Source organism: Diabrotica undecimpunctata, chromosome 1 (genome assembly GCF_040954645.1).
Source record: "Diabrotica undecimpunctata isolate CICGRU chromosome 1, icDiaUnde3, whole genome shotgun sequence".
In the NCBI taxonomy this organism is placed as follows: domain Eukaryota; kingdom Metazoa; phylum Arthropoda; class Insecta; order Coleoptera; family Chrysomelidae; genus Diabrotica; species Diabrotica undecimpunctata.
Genome location: NC_092803.1, coordinates 205,213,628 through 205,233,242, shown reverse-complemented (window position 1 = coordinate 205,233,242; position 19,615 = coordinate 205,213,628). Strand labels below are relative to the sequence as shown.

Sequence of the window (19,615 nt, the reverse complement as noted above, 5' to 3'; positions counted from 1 at the left end):
GTTAATAAAAGAAAATGTTTGTGAGTAAATCGAAATAGAAAAATAGCCCGGAAAATTCTTAGTAATACCCTCGTAATAGTTCATACTCATACACTCAAGATTGGACATAAAAAATCTGAAATAATTTGTGGTTAAAAGACAAAAGTTTCAACTATGCAGAAATATAATCCAGAAAATTATTAGCAGTATCAGCCATCATTTTCTCCTGGAAAACAAAAACGCAGGGAGAAAATTACAGTTTTGTGTATGAATACCTATTAATACCACTTTTGAGCCAAAAAACATCATTATAAGTTAATTAATACTGTATTTAATACAACTGAAAGTCGTTTCGCTTATATAATTACAACTGTTACTAATTATATAAATAGAAAAAATCATATGGACGAAAATAACTGAACTAAAGAGTATGTGTTTTTACTTTTTGTTTAAAAACAAATTTCAAGGTTTCTCCTTACGTCGCTTGCGCAACAGTGCCAGGAAACAAGGGATTATACACGAAGCTCTCTCTTACACATTTATACGAGAAAAAATGATAACAGAGACGTAAATATGACGGGATAGCTTATCTAAACAAACGTATTTACAAGAAATATAGACGCATATATTTATTCGGAACCTAAGCTTCATTGCCAACGTTATAAATTTAATGATTCTTTAAAGAAACTATTTGAATACAAGAAATAAAATATCCAACGAATCGTTTTATAATCATTTTATTTGTAATATAAAAATATGAAATAAGGTAATACGATATATTTTAAAACAAACTTTTACTCGTGTAATTCATAAATAAAGATTAAAGTAAAAAATTTCTTGTAAAAAAGATTTGTAACGGTAACGATGCGACAACGTCGCCTGGCTATTTCTGTCAGTGTCAGTAAATGTCAATTCATATTTGAAGTTGTTTGTTTCTTTGTACTGCAGCCAAGCTAAAAGAGCTATTGTTGACCGTCTATTTTTAGTATTTCAGCATTCATTATAAATTTTTTGTAAGTTTGTTGTGCCATCTTAGTGTGAAAATGATTAGGGACTGCGATTTTTCTGAACACTAGCTAAAAGTGATATAATTTGTGTGTGTTCTCGAAGGAAGGTGAAAATAGTGGACTCGTCCTATATCTGCTTTGTGTGAAATTTGTTTGTATCCCAAAAATCTGAACTAAAACACTCAAACTACTTGCAAAGTGGTTATCATTTGGTTTAAACTGTTTGTAATGTGCCCAAATTACTTATTGAGCAAGATATCTGTAAGGCGTACCTTTGTGCCGACGGTTAGTCTCCTTCATTCAAAAAGAAAAGGAATATTCATACATCCCACAGCAATGTTTAAAAACTGTTTATTTAATAGTAGTGCTTGCATACCGTTTAGACAATAAATCGTTGTAAAAGTCTTTTAAAAAGTGTTTTATAATCGTTTGAGTTCCTTGCTACTTATACTATATCAGCAAAGATGAAGTTGCTCGAGAGTACAAGATTTGAAGCCATCAACAATGCCCTATGTATACAAACAGGCGACAGTAAAATCATTGGTCGTATCGAAAGTTATTCATGCAAAATGGCAGGTACAGACAAAGCCCTATATAAGAGATTCAATGCTGAAGGTGTCAATCCCAGTGATCTACAAGCACTTTCACCACCACAAGGAGTCTCCCCAGGCCATTCCCAATACAGCAGAAGTGTTTCCGGGGATGAAGAAGGCCCTTTATGCGATACTATTAGCCGCAAAACACTGTTTTACCTAATAGCAACACTAAACTCAGCATTTCCAGACTATGACTTCATGAATGTTAAGGTAGGTACTAGCTAGATAAATATTTGATCAGTTGATTACAAAATATGATAGATAAAGTTGATACCTATGACTCGAACAAGCTATACTTTGCAATAAAGGTAAAGCTACATATTTGATATAAGGGTATAATAAAAAAAGTGTACCTACATTGTTAAATAAGATAAATATTATGTGTATATGATAGATACTAAGTAAGCTTAGCATAACCAATATTTAAAATGACATAACCTATAACAAAAAATCTGGTTATACATTTCACAGAATTTGTATAATAATCTTTTTTAAAAACTTATTTTGTACTTTTTATCTCCAGTTTTTTATTTTTAAGGTTTTATCATTTTCTATTTGTTCTATATATCTCAGCTTCAGTCTCTTGTTATTTTTCTTACTGGCACTTGTTTAAATATTTTGTATGGTATTTTGCCTTTTCAACTAATTCAGTAATTGTAGAAGACATCTTGTAGTAAAATGTTATACCATAAGAGTTTGGCCCTTCTCTAATTTTTGGAGCTTGGTATAGGACAGCACTTAGGCATGCTTATTCCTGGTTTCATATTGGTGTACATCCTCATGTCTTTGATAACAATCTATATTTTGTTTTACATGAATAATAATCTCTAGAATAAATAGTGAAGGAAGAGGTAGTATCTGTAGTGCAACAAATGCTTGCTGACATTCTTTGTGATAGGACAAACAATTATCCTTACCACTCTTCTCTGAATGTGAAAGACATCTTTGGCTCCAACACTATGACCCCATGCTAAAATTGCATAGCTGATGTGTGTGAATGACATAGAGCAAAATAGCCCTTTTTGAGAGTGAATTATAATACACATTCAGAAATTCTTCTAGTTAGAAAAGTTCCAGATCCTAATTTAGCAACAAGTGACCTTGTATGAGCTTCAACACAGTCCTACAGTATCAGTCTGATTAATGCTTTGTACCTATATTTGTCATTTTGCTTTTCTTGTGATGTTATCTTATCTTAATTGCCTAATTAAGTAATGTTAACATTTATTTGTAATTTATTGGCAATAAATATTCGCCTGTTCACTTTCTCTACAATGTTGTTATTAGATATAGGGATACTAGGGATCAAAGGAATATATTGTTGATGTAATGATATTGTAATGCCCCCTAAGACCTGTAATGTCAAAGTCATCCAGGATAGGATTTAACTTTTTACTTCTAAAATTTTTGCCATTTTTTAGTATCTTACTCTTGTCTACAGAGAGATTTTCTAGAGTAATTCCTTGCTGACTATACTAACACATGTAAATTAACTCTTCTATTTATTTCTAAATCCCTCCTTCCTTTTTGATCTGAAACTTGCTTCCGGTGTGAAACTCAAAGCAACCAAAAGTATATTTAAAATAACAATTTATATAATTTATAACTCTTTCTGTTTTAATTGACTTTACTACCAAAAATATTCTGATTGAAAAAAGATTTTATATTTAGAAGTGAATGAATTGATTTAAGTACCAATTATTGATAAAGTAAAGGATTGTAAATAACATTGTTTTTGTGCTAATATTATATCTTATAAAAACAAAAACGTAAACCTTATTTTTTGTGTAGGAATCTTTTAAAAATCATTTGGTTTTGGTTTGAAATTATGTGGAAATTGAAATGAAATATTTTGGTGGCTGTTTACAAAACATGTAATGTAATGTTTTTACGTTTATTAAGAAAATATAGCGGCACAAAGATTTATTGTTCTGAAAAATTCTAAATTGTTCTTTGTATTGTGTAGACAATCTTTAAAAACCTCTGCATAAGGAACAAGAATTGTTTTTCAGTAAATTAATTATTTATTGTTAGATTTCACTACAATATTATTAGTCCAAGAATTACGATCTTAAAAAATATAATTCCTGATTGTAGTTTTATTCCTTATATAATTTGTGATTAGTACAGTAATGAAGAAAATCCTCTGTTGTGAATTTGGGTTTACTGTAATAAATACACTAGAGACTTCAGTCTTAAAAACCACCAATAGTCAATTTTTCAACTGTATGCTGTTAATTTTTTGTAAAAATAGCAATTCTTTTAGCAGAAATCTGTCTTATATATTTTTTTAAATGGCTAACAACTTTGATTAAGGGAATCTTTTACAATAAATATTCTAGATAGTGGCATCTTATTGCTAATTCAGTCTTACTTGTTAGACTGTTTACCATAAACGAAAAAAGTTTGACAATAGTTCCATCCTGAAGAAAGAATTTAAATTATTTTTGTTTTTGGAGAGATGGGAAAGTGTGCACAAGGGTAAGTTATTGATTTGGTGGCTAAATTCTTGGAAACAGATCAGTGGTAAATAAAAGAAGAATAGGCTAAATACTAAATGTGGAAACTCAAATAAAAGTTTTGGGAAGTTATGTTGCAAAGCCCACTAGCAAAATACAACAAAATAGCAAAAAGAATGGGAATGTTAAGGAAGGTTGTAATAAAAGCACTAAAGACCTTTATCCCTATAGAATGCATATACTTCAAGAGCTCTATGGCGATGATTTTGGTAGAAGAATACAGTTTTGTTAAGTCATGTTTAACTAAATGAATGTGATCCCCTAATACTGAATTCTTTAATCTCAATTATTTGTTTCCATATTGACTGTTAAAATATTTATAAACAAAATTTTCGCTATTGTAGTAAGGAACAACCACATATTTTGTGAGAATAGCATATACATCTGCTTACATATTAAGCTCTTCAAATACATATATGTTAAATTATATGTTAAAATACATATATGTTAAAATTTTTCAATTTTCAGAATTTCAATCTACACCCAAAACTTTAACACTGTTGCTTTAAGTTATCACAACCCAGAAGCAACAATTTTCTGTCATAAAAAGGAAAAAAGATTTTCTCATTAAAAAATCCTCAAGCTTAACAAAAGCGTTATTAAAGCCAGAGAAGCAAAAAAAGGAAAGAAAGGATGACTGGAGGTGGAATCTAAAAGAGGATGGGCAATGAATAGAAAGAAATGTAGAATAGCTGAATGAGAGAAAACTAAAAACTTGGAAGAAGAGGCAGTCAATGGACAAATCTTGCAGTTTGTGTTTTACTGATGATTTACAGTATCCAGAACTAATAGAGCACCCTAAGAAGAAGAGCCCTTTTTGTATAAAAATTCATATATTCTAGCATACAAAATTGTTTACTTTAATTATAAATATTGTCTATGTATTCGATATATTAACAACATCCTGTAAGGTCAATATTAAATCATGTTTATATTTTGAAATAACAATTTAGAATTTTCTACATAAATTGACTGTATTCAAAGTTCATTATTTATAATTTCCATATCTACAATGATTATACAAATGCAAAACAAACTTATTCACTTGAACATGAGCTGATCTTTTGTAATAAGGTTTTGTCTGCCATAGACATTTTTTTGATAAATATATCTATTTTTGATTGCTAACAAATGATGAGATCATTCTTAAATCACTTCTTTAAGTTGTTTTGAGATAATTTTAAAGTTTTATTTATAGTGTAGTGCTTATAAGTACAAATTTAATGAACTTTAAAGATTCATTACATGTGTAATTCCCATATCTTAATTGACAACCTGACAATTGTTTCCTTACTTATTCGGTAAAGCGAGCAAATACTGTAACTGTCACAGTATTCGTGAGCAAAAGGTACTTTTCATTGCATTGTGCTGTTCGTCAATTTCTTAGTTCTGATTTATAAATTCTGGATTATCATGTCCTGCCCTTTTAAATAGTAAACTCCCCCTTCTATCCTCAATAGACCTTTTTGTTGTGCCCTCTCAAGCAACTGTATATTTTTCCTTCTTAACTGCTGATATCTGGTGTGGATCCGGTAAGCATCCATAAAGGATAATAGTGTTAATTACACTACAAAGTACTGTCCTTTTTTACTAGTAGGACCAGTTGTTTTGCATTAATTTGGCCAGCTTTGCTATCTTCTCCTCTGCCTGTTTTTGCAGTTTCTAAGCATCTTCCAGGTTAGTCAAGGTTTATTATACTGTACATTACAAGACAAAGTCTATTTTTCCCAGATCTGAGTACCACTCCCAATATCTGAGTGACATTAATTTGCTGCTGAATAAAACCAGGTCAGTATACAATAGTAAATTATATAGTATCCTAAATGTTTTCATAAAAAAAACTTTATATACTTGGGATCCCTAGTCACGTCTGATAATAACGTTACGGAGGAAGTGAAGAGGCGAATATTTATTGCAAATAAATGTTACCATGGCTTAATTAGACACCTAAGATCAGATAACGTCGCAAGAAAGACAAAATGCCAAATATATAAAACCCTAATAAGACCGGTACTCACATATGGCTCAGAAACCTGGACACTTACTAAAAGAGAGGAAACGTTGTTAGCCACCTTCGAAAGAAAAATCTTGCGACACATGTATAAGGGCACAAAAGAAAACGGAATATGGCGAAGACGATACAACTCTGAACTATACAAAATATACCAGGATCCGGATATTATAACATTCATCAAAATAGGACGGCTGCGTTGGATAGGACATGTAGAAAGAATGGATGAAGGCGAAATACCAAACAAAATATTCAAACAGATGCCAGTAGGAAAAAGAACAAGAGGAAGACCGAAACTGAGATACTTAGAACAAATAGAAAATGATATAACAACCTTAAAAATAAAAAACTGGAGAAAAAAAGCACGAAACAGATCGGAATGGAGAAGAATCCTAGAACAGGCCAAGTCCCAAAAAGGGTTGTCGAGCCAGTGATGATGATGATGATGAAATGTTTTCATATTTCAGACAAAGAAAATTTATAGAATGAAAAACCTCATTGTCATTGTGTGACATTGAAGCCCCTATAGTAAACTAAGAATTTTTCAATACATTTTCAGATATTAATATTACATGGTTATATAGCAGAATTACCAGATAATTATTGGTATGAGTGTTTTATATTAGTTATTGGGAAACACTTTATTTTAGTTAGATCATAATGTTGAAAATGATTTATTTGTGGTTTTCCATGTACAAAAATAGTAACTCTGCAGGTTATAATTTGTTAGATTGTGTTTCAAGGAAATTTTACCAATTCAATTACTTTTTATCCACTATGTACAGTTTTATTTTATTTTGATTTATCTGTATCAAACTTGAAAGTGGAATAATGACTGAATTACCATAATAATCAATTTCCTTAGTTTGTATTGAGTAAATTAATTGTTACAAAGTAAAGTCAGGTTCTTTGTCTTTAAATTCACAAATATTCAAACGATTCTAACACCTCAGACGAGTATCAGATTTATATACTACTTCAAAAACTAACAACCAGTCAGACCAGCCAACCAGAGTTCACACATAGTACTTAATATATCTAAAGATTATCCCCTGTGCATTGTACTGGTTAAAAATTACTTGTTTTTCTTTATTTGCTTCGTTTCTTTCTTCAAATGCTCCAATATTGCTATATACTATTTGACATCAATAGTTTTTTCTTTCTTAAGGTAATACATGAACTAAATAACTTGCGAGTCATAAAATATGGAAGCCAAAACCGTAACAGCTGATGTTTTACATCTGTGATCACTTTTGAGGACTTTCGCATGTTGATGTCCATTTAACTGCCGGTAGTGGATTGAAAAACTCCTATTGAAGCTTTGAATCATCAATGCTTAGTTGTTTCTGATGTACTGTGAATACCAATTGATCAGAAACACCTTGAACATAGGCTTTTCATTCCCACACAGCCTTTTGATATTCTTAATTCTTCTTATTTTATGTACCCTTAATCAAAATGATTTTGTGGATTTTTGGATGTTTTTCTCCTCTTAAGCCGTTATTTCTAAATGAATCAGAGTCCTTTATCACATGTTACTGTAACAAAACTCTGTAGTCAAAACTTTACCCCACAGATAGACAAGTTTTTATATTGAAAATATATATCTAATGTGGTTTGTGAGGTAATAATGATTACTAATCTCCAAGTGAAATCACAAATTGTAAAACACATTTTTATTTAATAAAATTAAGGATGCGTTTCAACATCATTGTCGTCATTAGTTTTATAACAGGAGATACCAAATTGAAAGGATATTTATTGAGAAAACAGTTGGAAAAGTGGCTGGGTTGCAAACTTCATAGGAACCATCACAAATTACACAATTACTACCTAAAAAACATTTAATAATAGGTTAAAAAGTCCAAAACGCCCAATTGTTCTCATATGGGTGTCATTTTTAAGGGAAGCTTTTTTGCGAATTTTTTTAGTAAAAATTTTTATGTTGCAGAGTCACGAATTCAGCAAAGAACCTTCAAGACAATGGGTGACCAACGCCATCGATACGAACCTAGCCGCGACAGTCGGAGAACACTACCGTCTGCTAGGACCATCCATGTGGGCGGCGATCGATGACGAGATCTCTTTGGAGAATTGTGATATTTATTCATACGAGCCAGACCTCATATGCGACCCTTTCGGCGAAGATGGCTGTTTATGGAGCTTTAATTACTTCTTCTACAATAAGAAACTGAAGAGAATTGTGTTTTTCACCTGCAGAGCCATCAAGTAAGTCCAATATTTTGTTTTTAATGAATTGTTAAAATCGAATGTCATATGAAGAAGGGATATCTTGCATAGAAATGCATAAGTTGATAAAGACATGTTTTATTTCTCTTATATTCTCAATTTTTTTTTTTTTTTTTATTATATCTATAATTGATTAATTTGATTTCTGCTTGAATAATGTGGGATGTAAAATGAAAAGAAATTGACTGCTGCAATATTGGGGGATCAAAATCGAGTGAAGCATTAAAAGTAATAAAATGTCTGTGGACAGATATGTCAAAAAAAACCAACATACATGCTATTTTGGTAAACAAGTGAAGGGAACTTTACACAGAGGAACTCCCTAGAAGAAATGAAAACTATTCTACATGTAGTACTATTCTACATGACCATGGCTAAAAATGGTTGATGCTTGTAGAGTAGACAACTCCCAAAGCGAAAAATAATATGGGTACCAGTTGAAAGACCAAAGAATGAAGGAAAAGAGGAAGACAAAATATACATGCTTATTAAACTGTTTATTCGGGCTGTTGGGCCGTTGTCTTCTGTTGAGATTTGTTCTCGACGTTTCGCCAACACTAGGGGTTGGCATCTTCTGGAGATGTTGATGCTTCGCTTGTAAGCAGAAACTGACGACGCGTTGTACTACGGAGGCAATATTTATAATTCCCACTCGCCTCCCCTCCGGGAATTATAAATATTGCCTCCGTAGTACAACGCGTCGTCAGTTTCTGCTTACAAGCGAAGCATCAACATCTCCAGAAGATGCCAACCCCTAGTGTTGGCGAAACGTCGAGAACAAATCTCAACAGAAGACAACGGCCCAACAGCCCGAATAAACAGTTTAATAAGTTAGACGATGGCCGTGAAAGCCTAACGCAATTTATCAAAATATACATGCTTTGGAGGTGTGTAAAGAGCAGTGTCAGAGAGGAATCTTCAAGCTGGAGATTGGAACGATAGGCCAGTGTGGAAACTAAGAACCGAAAGTATCATTCGCCGCAAGTCTGATTCGTTAGCTGCAAGTCCCGCTACAATGCTGCTTTGAGTACCTGATCCTATTTTAGTACCTGTTCAAGATTGTTCTGAAATAGCTGGGTCGAACATTGAAGGATTAAGTGGTTTAAAATCCATGTTAAATTGTTTATTGCATTTTTTTTAAACTTAGCGGGGCATTCACATTTCGTGGTCTTGTGGTCCAACTTCGGATATCAGACCATAAGTGGGCGCGCTGGATTGTTGGAAATTTAGTTGTACGAGTCGGAACATCTAGAGGGAAGATTCAAAGGTCCAACTTCCGACTGGCGATGGATTGGGTGCGTGAATAGAGGGGTCGGAAGTCGGATCAAAACTTTTCTCAGTCAGCGCTTGACCTCAGGTACTTACTGCACGCCTTCCGTATTGAACAGTGAAGGAATTCCTGATGTTATTAATATTTACAGAGATAGTCTCTATTTGTGGGATCCTAGTACGCAAAACGAGTACACGGATGTTTTACACCTCTCTAGGTTCGGAAAGCCTGACACAGATGAATGCCTATACTGTAGACACTCGGACACTGTGACACTTACGATGTTAGAGTGCAACAGATGGATAGTAAAAAGGAACAGAATAGAAAGAGAGTCAGATGTGAATTTTGTTACAGTGAGAGAAATGATTGAAAATAAAGCAGGTTGGACTAGCGTACACAACTATATCATGCAGTGATCATGAAAAAAGAAGAGGAAGAAAGCTAGCTGGACCAACGGTAAAGATAAGAGGGAAAGATGCTGGAAGTTGAAGTTAGAAAAGTGGGTCAGACTATATGAGTTAGACTGCGTGAGGAAGGAGGAAATGCCCGCCTGGGGGTGATGCCGTACTAGGAGCGATGAGGGTCTTCTACGCGCTACCTGGAACGAGACAGGGAGTCTCCTTGCTGATAAACGGAGTGTGGATGTGGATGAATGGAGGTAGTGCTTCGGAAGTGATGCCGGCCTTACAGCGGCCATTCCACTTCCGGATCGCTGGATGACAGAGGAGGGTCTGGTTTAGCAGGTATACGTTCGGTGTAGACTCGGCGACGAGAGGGCATTTTAAAGTACCTCGGAACTATCGCCGGGAATACGAAGAACGAATCCTAGACTAAGGTCAGTCAGGCAGCATCCTAAAAAGTACGCAAAACGAAATGCGCGGAAAATAGCCCAACGACACCTGCTAAACGTAATGTTGAAGTGCGAAAACACTGCCAACATAGCGTTCTGTCAACATAATAGTTTCTAGTAATCATCCTCATCAATGACATTGAGCAACTTCGTGTCAAAATAGTTCACACGAGCAACGAACAATTTCTTCATCCAATATTGTTTCCCTTATTTTCAAATGATGACGTTAAAAAGCACAATGCTTCCTCCTAATTATATTTTGCTTAAACTTTACTCGATATATCTTTCGGTTGAGCGATGTACACCATCGTGAAAACAGACTAGGACTGAAGTTGGAGCGCTAATTTGATATCAAGTTATATAGCCAGGTATCCAACCAGTAGTCCTAAATTAATATTACATACTTGTTTAACCAATTATAACATAAAGACAAAACTGTAGGTATCATAAAAATAAAAATATCTGCGTTTATAAAATCAATTAATTGGACGGTTGCGGAATATTTCTCTAATAAAAAAGAGTATATCATGCCGCATTTATAAATGTTAAAAAAATTATCATTCTTTCCTAGCGATAACCAATTTTTGTATAATTAATATTAATTTATATGCAGTAATGACGTAGATTGTCTTGCAAGGCTTTCTCTTCACCCAAGACTGACTCCTCCTACATATTAAACAGTTAAAAAGTAACTGACCTCTAAATCCGCAAGGTAAAAACAAACAAATCGAATTTGCAACCGTGAAATAATAACATTAATTTAGAAATTCATCTATCTAGGTAGTTTCTCCTTTATGAATATTTACTTGTTTCTAGAGATAAAACAGTGTATTGTTCAGTGAGATAATCACCTGAGGTGATAACATAACTCGCTGTTGTTTTTCAATTTAATCACGTTTATTGAATGTAAAATGTTATTGTCTGATAACTGGGAAAAACAATAAAATGTACCATGTACGTGTCGTATGGGTAAGCAAAAACGGGTAATTTGATCAAAACTTAACAAAAACATGAGAATATACATTTAAACAACCCAACCCATAAATTTATAAAAAAATCTAGAAATATAATTATCTGGTCACAAAATGCTGAATCTTGAAAAATTCAGTTTATTGAAAAAAACCAGTTTAATAAAAGACTAATTACTTAGTTAAACTCGAATGTATACTATTTTATATTGTATAATATTTGTATACTATTTAATAATACCTATAATTAAATTATTTAAAGTTTAATTAATTATACTTAAGTAAAAAGGAAGAGACAGTTAAGATTTGATTTCACGTACAGGCCGCCTGCGCATCCGCTTATACGTATTTCGGCCCAATAGGCCTCATCAGAACGGCTTTCGCAGTCGCTCTAAACGTGAAAATAAATATTTTTTCTGTCTTAGGAAGCAACTCTAACATGGCTTCGTATAGACGCAAATAGCGACATCTGATAATTTGGTTTCGAAAATTAGTTTACTGATTTTATACTTAAGTACTTATCCGTGGCTTATAATATAGGATAATTATGTTTGCCGTTTAACACCTCCCAATCGCCATTTCTTCTTGTCAAGTCTTGCTAAGAATTTTGCTTAGTTGAGGAGATATGTTGTGGAATGCAATTTTTAGATTCCTCATGTCTCTAATAACATCTTTATCAACGTCTGGTTTGTCTTGCAATTCTTAGAAGGCACAGATTAAAGCAAAGTTCTAAATTTGGTTTCGAAAATTAGTTTACGGATTGTCATAATATATACCTATCTTCTTCAATAAGGTCTCTTTTTCCATTGCTTTTTTTATTTGTCCTTTCCACTGTGATTTAGGACGTTTTCTTTTCCTCCTTTGTTTGGTTTCTATTTCCAAGTTCTTAGCGGTACTGTTCATACCGCTGCCTCTGTTTTGTCACTGTCTTTGTAAAGTGATTTTACGGCATTTATGTAGGTGTTATCTACTCACAGATTTTTTAATGCTTTCCACAGATTGTTGACTGGGACATTATCATAGGCCTTTCGTATGTCTAAGAATACAATGTGTAATTCGATGTTGAATGCTATTGCTTTTTTCTGTAAGCTGTTTTATAGAAAATACTAGTGATGTTGCCCGTCAGCTTGCGACGGCGGATCCAATCAATTGCATCTACAATCACTCCACTTCATTTTTTCTGTCTTCCTCCTATTTAAGGCTTCGTCTTATGAAATTGACCTACGTATAAAACCAGCGTAAGGCTAGTTTGGCATTATTAGAATTTTTTACCGATCACTAAATTCACAGCCAATTTTTCATTTTTCACATCAACAAAATTTTCAAAAGAATTAAAAAGTAAATGGAAAGACAGTTAAGATTTGATTTCACGTATAGTGCGTCTGTGTATCCGCTTATACGTATTTCACCCTAAAAGGGATCTTCGGAGAGGCTGCTGTAGGTTAGAACGGTTGAATCTTTTCAACCTTCCACTGGATGAAATAGTACCTAAACCTTCTCTTCCATACATAAAAAGTTATGTTGCATATCTGGTTCTAATATTAAATTCGTTAAAGAAATTGGATTGTTTAGAGGACTTCTTAAAAATGGCTTTACTTTATAATCAGAATCTTTTTTTAAACTTCCTATCAAAAATACAGAATTATTTATTCCTACCTGGTAGGTACCTAGAAAAACATATCCAAGAATTATCACGAAATTATAAGAATTTAAAATTAATATTCTATATAATTATATAAAAGATTTATTGAAAGTTTTGAAAATTTCCTACTTAAATAACAGACTGATTGACCCATTCGGTACTTTAATGATTTTGAAGAATACCTATTACAATAAAAAACTGTAAGTAATTCGTTTTTATGTTACAGCCCAAGATACACTGTTGATTCTGGTTTTGGAAGCGATTTCATCATGGACGAAGATGAATCCTACTAAAAACCAACCGTAAGTATCTTTTAAATATAGTTTATTAAAATGTATCACTTTAAATATAAAGGTGGATAATGTATCTCCGAAATCTAATACCAAACACCACGATCAGGACATATATGAAGATACACAAAGAAAGAACGAAGTCAGAAAACACAGATGAGAAAAAAATATCTTCTAAAAATGTATATTGTTTATATTAATCTATTAAGTATGTATGAAGTAACGTTTTTGTGCGCCATCACTATCCATCGACACGATGGTAACTTTGAATGCTTCTTTCTATGAAATCTGTCTTGTAACGTTATATGAGGAGCTGTGTCATTTACGTAAAGAACATTGATTCTTATAGAGATCGGGAAGTCGCTGTTAATATCGTGTAAAGTGTTGGTGGAAGAATGGGAGATATTCCTCCAGTCAGAGTTAAGTGATTCCTCACCTTAATCTGGTCCATCAACTGGTCGATATTACAGATCTCTGCTCTACGTTCATTTCTTAGACTTCCAACACTGCATTATTATGCATAAATATCAGAAATAATGTTCCTTCCTTTGGTAAATACTTAACAATGTTCACTTTTTTGTAATATATATATATATATATATATATATATATATATATATATATATATATATATATATATATATATATATATATATATATATATATAACGGGGGTCCTACGGCGATTGCCGCTTCCCGCATTTCAGCCTCCATCTTTTCCTATCTCTCCAATCTCCCTCTTCTAAGCCTCTAGATTGCATTGTTTTTGTAATTTCTCTTCTCCAGGAATTTGGTGGTCTTCCCCTTTTCCTTCTTTCTGGCGGAACATACATTAAGGCTTTCTTTGGCCACCGCTCCTCCTCCATTCTCATCACGTGACCATACCATTGTAATTGCCTTCCTTGTATTCTATCTGAAAGAGTATCTCTAATTCCTGTACGGTTTCGTATTTCCTCATTCCTGATTCTTTCCATTCTCGATACTCGACATGACCTTCTAAGATAATCCATTTCCACAACGTCTACTTTATCTCGTTCATTCTTTGTCATCGTCCAACATTCGGCACCATATGTGGTAATTGGTTCTACAATTGCTCTGTATACGCGAAGTTTGGTATGCATCTTTATTTTATTAGACCACAGTAATGAATTCAGTATTCGGATGCATTTTTTCCCTTGGGTTATTCGGTTTTGTACATCTATCTTAACTCTGCCATCTGCTGATATGATGCTTCCTAGATATTTATACTGGTTGCAGCCTTTTATGACTGCGTTTTCAAGCCTCAGATCTGTAGTATTTCCTCCAATTTTTAAATATTCTGTTTTGCTTATGTTTACAGTAAGCCCCCATTTGGCATATTCCTCAAATAATATATATATATATATATATATATATATATATATATATATATATATATATATATATATATATATATATATATATAACTAAAGAAACGTTTATTTTTTTTTACAGACTTGCAACAGATGGAGCGGGCCTTCAATTTTTGGCAGGCTCCGAAATAACGGCGCCCTCGCGGTGTATCAGCACAATTTCTTTAAAAAAATTGTGTGAGCATAAAAATCTTTTGGTGAGAGCAAAAGTACAAATTACATTAACAACTTAGCTTGTAAGTTTTTAGTTTTAAGGTATTATCAAAGATTAGATACGATAGTGTCCACAGTTTTTTTATCGATTGTACACTTTTCACGGATTGTTGTACAACTCTTTTTTTTTCTTAGTGTAAGATAAGTATAGGCCAGTGATGACGTACTAATAAATGTAGAGTATTGTTTTCTGTGTAGTTTTTTGTATCGTCCAAACAAAAACAAAAGGATTACGATATATAGCCAATTAAAATAATGTTTTTGAACAATAAGTTGTGATGTTACGCACAAATGTTTGAGGTTAGGTCCAAATTTTGATGCTAGAAGACCAACTTGGTCTTCTAGCAACAAAATATACAGCTTGACTTTAACGTAAAATAATTTCTGATAAACAAGTAAAGGTTCAAACACTTAAAAATTGCTATTTGTGAACTAATCGACATTTTTAGCAATAATTCCTTGACCTAACCTCAAAAAAATTGACAGCATGACGTCATAGTCATGTTCTATGACTCACTTTTCTTCTAACACTTTAGGCGGGGGTTATATTCTAAACTCAGCAAAGAATTACACAGATATATGTGTAGAAATCTCAATATTTCTTCTCTGTGTACTAAAAAATTGTTTCTAGTTAAAAAAAATTGCAGTTTTCTTTTTTCTGTGTAGTTAAAAATCTATTTTGGTTATTCAGTGTAGTCCTTGTATATACATGAATCTTTTCTCAATTATAATTGGCAAAAAATTAAGTTTTTTGTACCTGTACCTCAAAGTACAATTTTTAAAATGTAGAAAAAATACACTGGTCGTTGTAATTGTTGTATTTAAATGAGTAAGTAGCTGTGTTTATATCCGATTTTTGTCTTTCTTACCTTTAGTTTCAAATGACTCCCAAATTTCGTTCCTTTAAGTATTCTTTTAGGTTAGAAAATAGCAGTAATCATTTGAAGTCAGATTTGGAGAATGCGGTTGATACTAAAACAATTCCAATTGAAATTCGTGTCTTTTCATCGTAGTTATGATCGTTTTATCCCAATTTCTTCATATAAGTATACCAACGACGCTATAGAGTATGCGCTCACTCAGCCAAGGTAATACATGAGTGAAATATATTGCGTCAGTGAAATGCTAGAGCCGTTGGGCTACTCATAAACTCCCATTTATTGATCTGAAAAACTTGCAAACAACTCTCTGAATGGACGAGGTATTAATTTTGATTGACTGCGAAAACGCGGTAAATTGTGACAAATGACAAATGAAGTACACTTGTTATTAGAGGCGCCATCTGTACGTCAAGCTTGGAAATTATTGCAATATGTGGTAACTACAATTATACCAAGTTATATACTGATTTGTCTGTCTTGTTTCGCAGGTCAATGTCCAGATAGTAGACCAGAAGTTCATTCATGACTCTCTGTTTGTTTTTTTTTATGGTATATTTTGCATATAAACACACATATTACTTATATACGATAATTAAAATGACTATGTCGTAAATGTTTTTAATACTTTCGATAAAACCAGTTGTTATTCTAAAATGAAGTTGTTTTCGACATGTTTTTATGATAAAGATAAAAATTAATTATATTTTAAGTAGAAAATAACGTGTTTTTAATGTATAGTTGGTCTAAATGTTAAATTTTCCTCAACTCTTTCGGTCTTTTTTGTCCTTGAAGATAACATAATAAGTTTTATAAACACAGAAAACCAGTCAAAATATTATTTTAGCCGTTTGTTTTGACACAAATAAATTGTCGTAATTAAATATATCACTTCCTTTAATGTAGATATACGACATTAACATCCTTATCGATCAATGTTTTTATTGATTGAAGATACATTTACGCAAGAGGACCTTGAAACGCAAATCTAGCGTCCAAGGTGAGAATTTTATACTACTTACCTTTCTTAACCTTAATCACCACTTGGGGAAATGATTTAAGTCAATATATAGGATGATTCGAGAGCGAAAGTTGTAGTTTTACATAAATATATTAGGAAACAGTCAAATAAGAAGCAATCTATTTATGTTTTACAATAAAATCAGTTGTAGGTTATCATCATCTCGTTAATAAAGACTAAAAAGTATGTCAATGTAAAGTAATGCCTTTTTAAGTGATTTCAATTTTAGTTATTCAACAAATCTATGAAAAACATTTGTTTGAGAGATAAAAACAACATTGTACTCACAGCGAATGCGATATAAGGTTACAACTTGATTGTTAATGGGTTAGAATTGATCTTCCAACTACCTTCTTCGTTGTGATTTTCGGAACTGGTTCGAAGGACCATAGAAAATGACTTTTCACTATTTTATTCCTTAACTTTTAATCTCTAACTGTCTATCCCCTTTTAGTTTTGTGTAACGGTTCCTTCTAAGTACTTAGAAAGAGCTGTACATTGCCGACATTAGTTAGGGCGCAACTAGACTGAACCTGAACGAAATAACCGGGTAAAGTCTTAACTAAAATGGAAATGGACTGAAATGTGTGTATAAAAGGGAAAACTACAATTTTCTCGATATGTTTTAATCGAATCATCCTACATACAAATGTTTAGATAAGATTAAATTTGTGAGAAGAATATTTTAAATATTTATATAAGTACTAATGGTCTGGAGATTGCTTTAAGTGTAGATTATGATCAAAAAGTCTTTTGCAGTCTTATGGCAAAGTTAAAGAGATGGAAAAATAAATTTTTATACGTTCTGAGGACTTGTAGGACTTTACAGAAGTATTAGACATAGTAGAAGTTACTTTTCGTAGGACTGTGGATGATTTTTTCAAAGTATGAGCGTGAATAATGTAAAATGTTTATTGAAAGATTAGATTTTTTGTTTTGATTTGGTTTTTGTACCCAGAATTGGAATGGTTTTCTTTTTTATAATATAGGTGTCTATCTTTCAGCTTAGATTTATTTGGACAATCCCCAATGTCCCGCCCTACTGTTTATTTTCGAATCCAAAACTTTCTTTGCTAGAATCGGTTTATTTAAGAGTGCTTAAGGATGTTTGAAGTTATCTGAAGACATAGTAGTTCCAATCAGTACATGCTTCTTCTTGTTTGAATGCCCTTTTAATTGCTGAAGGTGTGTCATTATTGTTAAAAATTGATCTCTGCCTTATGCTGTTCTTGTGAAGTTGTGTCCATGGTATGGCAATATTTTACATCGTTTAGCCAAGAACATTATTGTCGTGTTCGACTTTTTTTTCCTTCAGTACTTCCTTCCTCAAAAATAGCTTCACACAGTCCTAATTCCACTTACACATGTCCTAGAATTTGTGCAATGGTCCAATGCGACCTAAAGGAATCCTAGAAGCTTTCAGTCATTGATTATATCCTTCAAGTTACTTTACAGGCTAGTATCAGACTTCTTCATTGTGGTTACACTTTGAGTATCCAACTGCCTTTCTAAGCATTCAAATCTTTTTCTACCAGCTGATCACCACTGTCTAGCCTTCTTGAAACTACAGCCACTAATTACATCTTTCTTCGGGCCCTACCACCGAAAATTCTTCATTTTGGTTATTCTCTGAGTATCCAATTCCCTTTCTGTGCTCTTAAAACTATCGTCTACCCTATTCTAAGCTTACACGCACTAATTATGTATTTCTTCAGGTACTACTATCAAAAATTCTTAATACTGGCTACTCTTTGGGCATACAAGGTTCGTTCTACCCCCTTAACACCACCCTCTGACATACGAGAAATCTATAGTCATAGATAATTTAGTTATTTAAACACTATTATTGAAAATTCCTAATTTTGGTTACTGCGTTAGCATCCAAGCTTCTTTCTACCTCGTCAACACCACTCTGTGACGTGCTACGAAAGCTTCACTCATTTATCATTTACTCTTTCGGCCACCAACAACCAAATGTCTCTTATTCTTGTCATAAAAGTGTCATTTATTCGTGTTGTAACGCCATTTCCGGTCTAGTAGTCACTTTCTATATTAACTGCTTAAATTTAGTGCCTTTTTGGATATTATGTACAAGTTAAAAGTCTTCTTTTATATGCAAGTTTAATATCCTTGAGAACTCTAATGTATTTTTTATTTTAAATTCCTCTGAATATATTAACCAATTCTTACTAAAAATCTAGTTTTTTTATCATTACTTAAAAATTTGTAAATGCAGCTGCGATAAAATTTGTACGATAAGTGAAGATATTATACCATCTGCATTTAAATTTTAAGACAAGAACTGTACTGATAAGACAAAATATGTAACTGATCGGTTTGCTTTTAGAATATCGTTTGTTTTATTAGATTCAGTATGTATTGAATGAGTATTATTTCATATTTTTATTAGGTTTCTAAATAATCAAGACTTATTAACAGGTATGGTGTAGCTGATCTCATTGAGTCTATAATATTTCGAATATAGTTTCACATTCAAATTTACAATACCACTTAGATGTATAGTTGGTACTACGGTTGCAATATGTAGTTAATAGCTGTATGATCTGAAAATAAAAAATTCTTGTTTTATGCTTGTTTTATTTATTTACACCTATAAATATTACTGCAAAACCTACTTAAATTTTTGATAGTACCCTCGTATGTAAAGGCAGTCCTTATTTAAAATCCTTATTTTTTTTTAAAGATTTTCGAGTCTCATAAATTCGATCAA

The 19,615-nt window shown here is 32.6% G+C and overlaps 1 protein-coding gene across 1 annotated transcript; it reads left to right on the top strand.

The window, feature by feature from the left end:
- Positions 1 to 873: 873 nt before the first annotated feature.
- Maf1 (repressor of RNA polymerase III transcription Maf1) lies at positions 874 to 19,473 on the top strand. Its single transcript, XM_072521049.1, has 4 exons — positions 874 to 1,792; positions 8,064 to 8,341; positions 13,319 to 13,394; positions 14,855 to 19,473. Exons 1-3 carry the CDS (start codon positions 1,451 to 1,453, stop codon positions 13,383 to 13,385), a joined length of 687 nt encoding a protein of 228 aa, XP_072377150.1. The 5' UTR covers positions 874 to 1,450; the 3' UTR covers positions 13,386 to 13,394; positions 14,855 to 19,473.
- Positions 19,474 to 19,615: the final 142 nt, after the last annotated feature.

What these genes read in the sequence shown, in the direction of transcription:
- Maf1 (XM_072521049.1), top strand. Translation starts at nt 1,451, where the DNA reads ATGAAGTTGCTCGAGAGTACAAGATTTGAAGCCATCAACAATGCCCTA. An exon ending in ATGACTTCATGAATGTTAAG is followed by an intron (nt 1,793 to 8,063) that starts GTAGGTACTAGC and finishes TTTATGTTGCAG; the next exon opens with AGTCACGAATTCAGCAAAGA. An exon ending in TTCACCTGCAGAGCCATCAA is followed by an intron (nt 8,342 to 13,318) that starts GTAAGTCCAATA and finishes TTTATGTTACAG; the next exon opens with CCCAAGATACACTGTTGATT.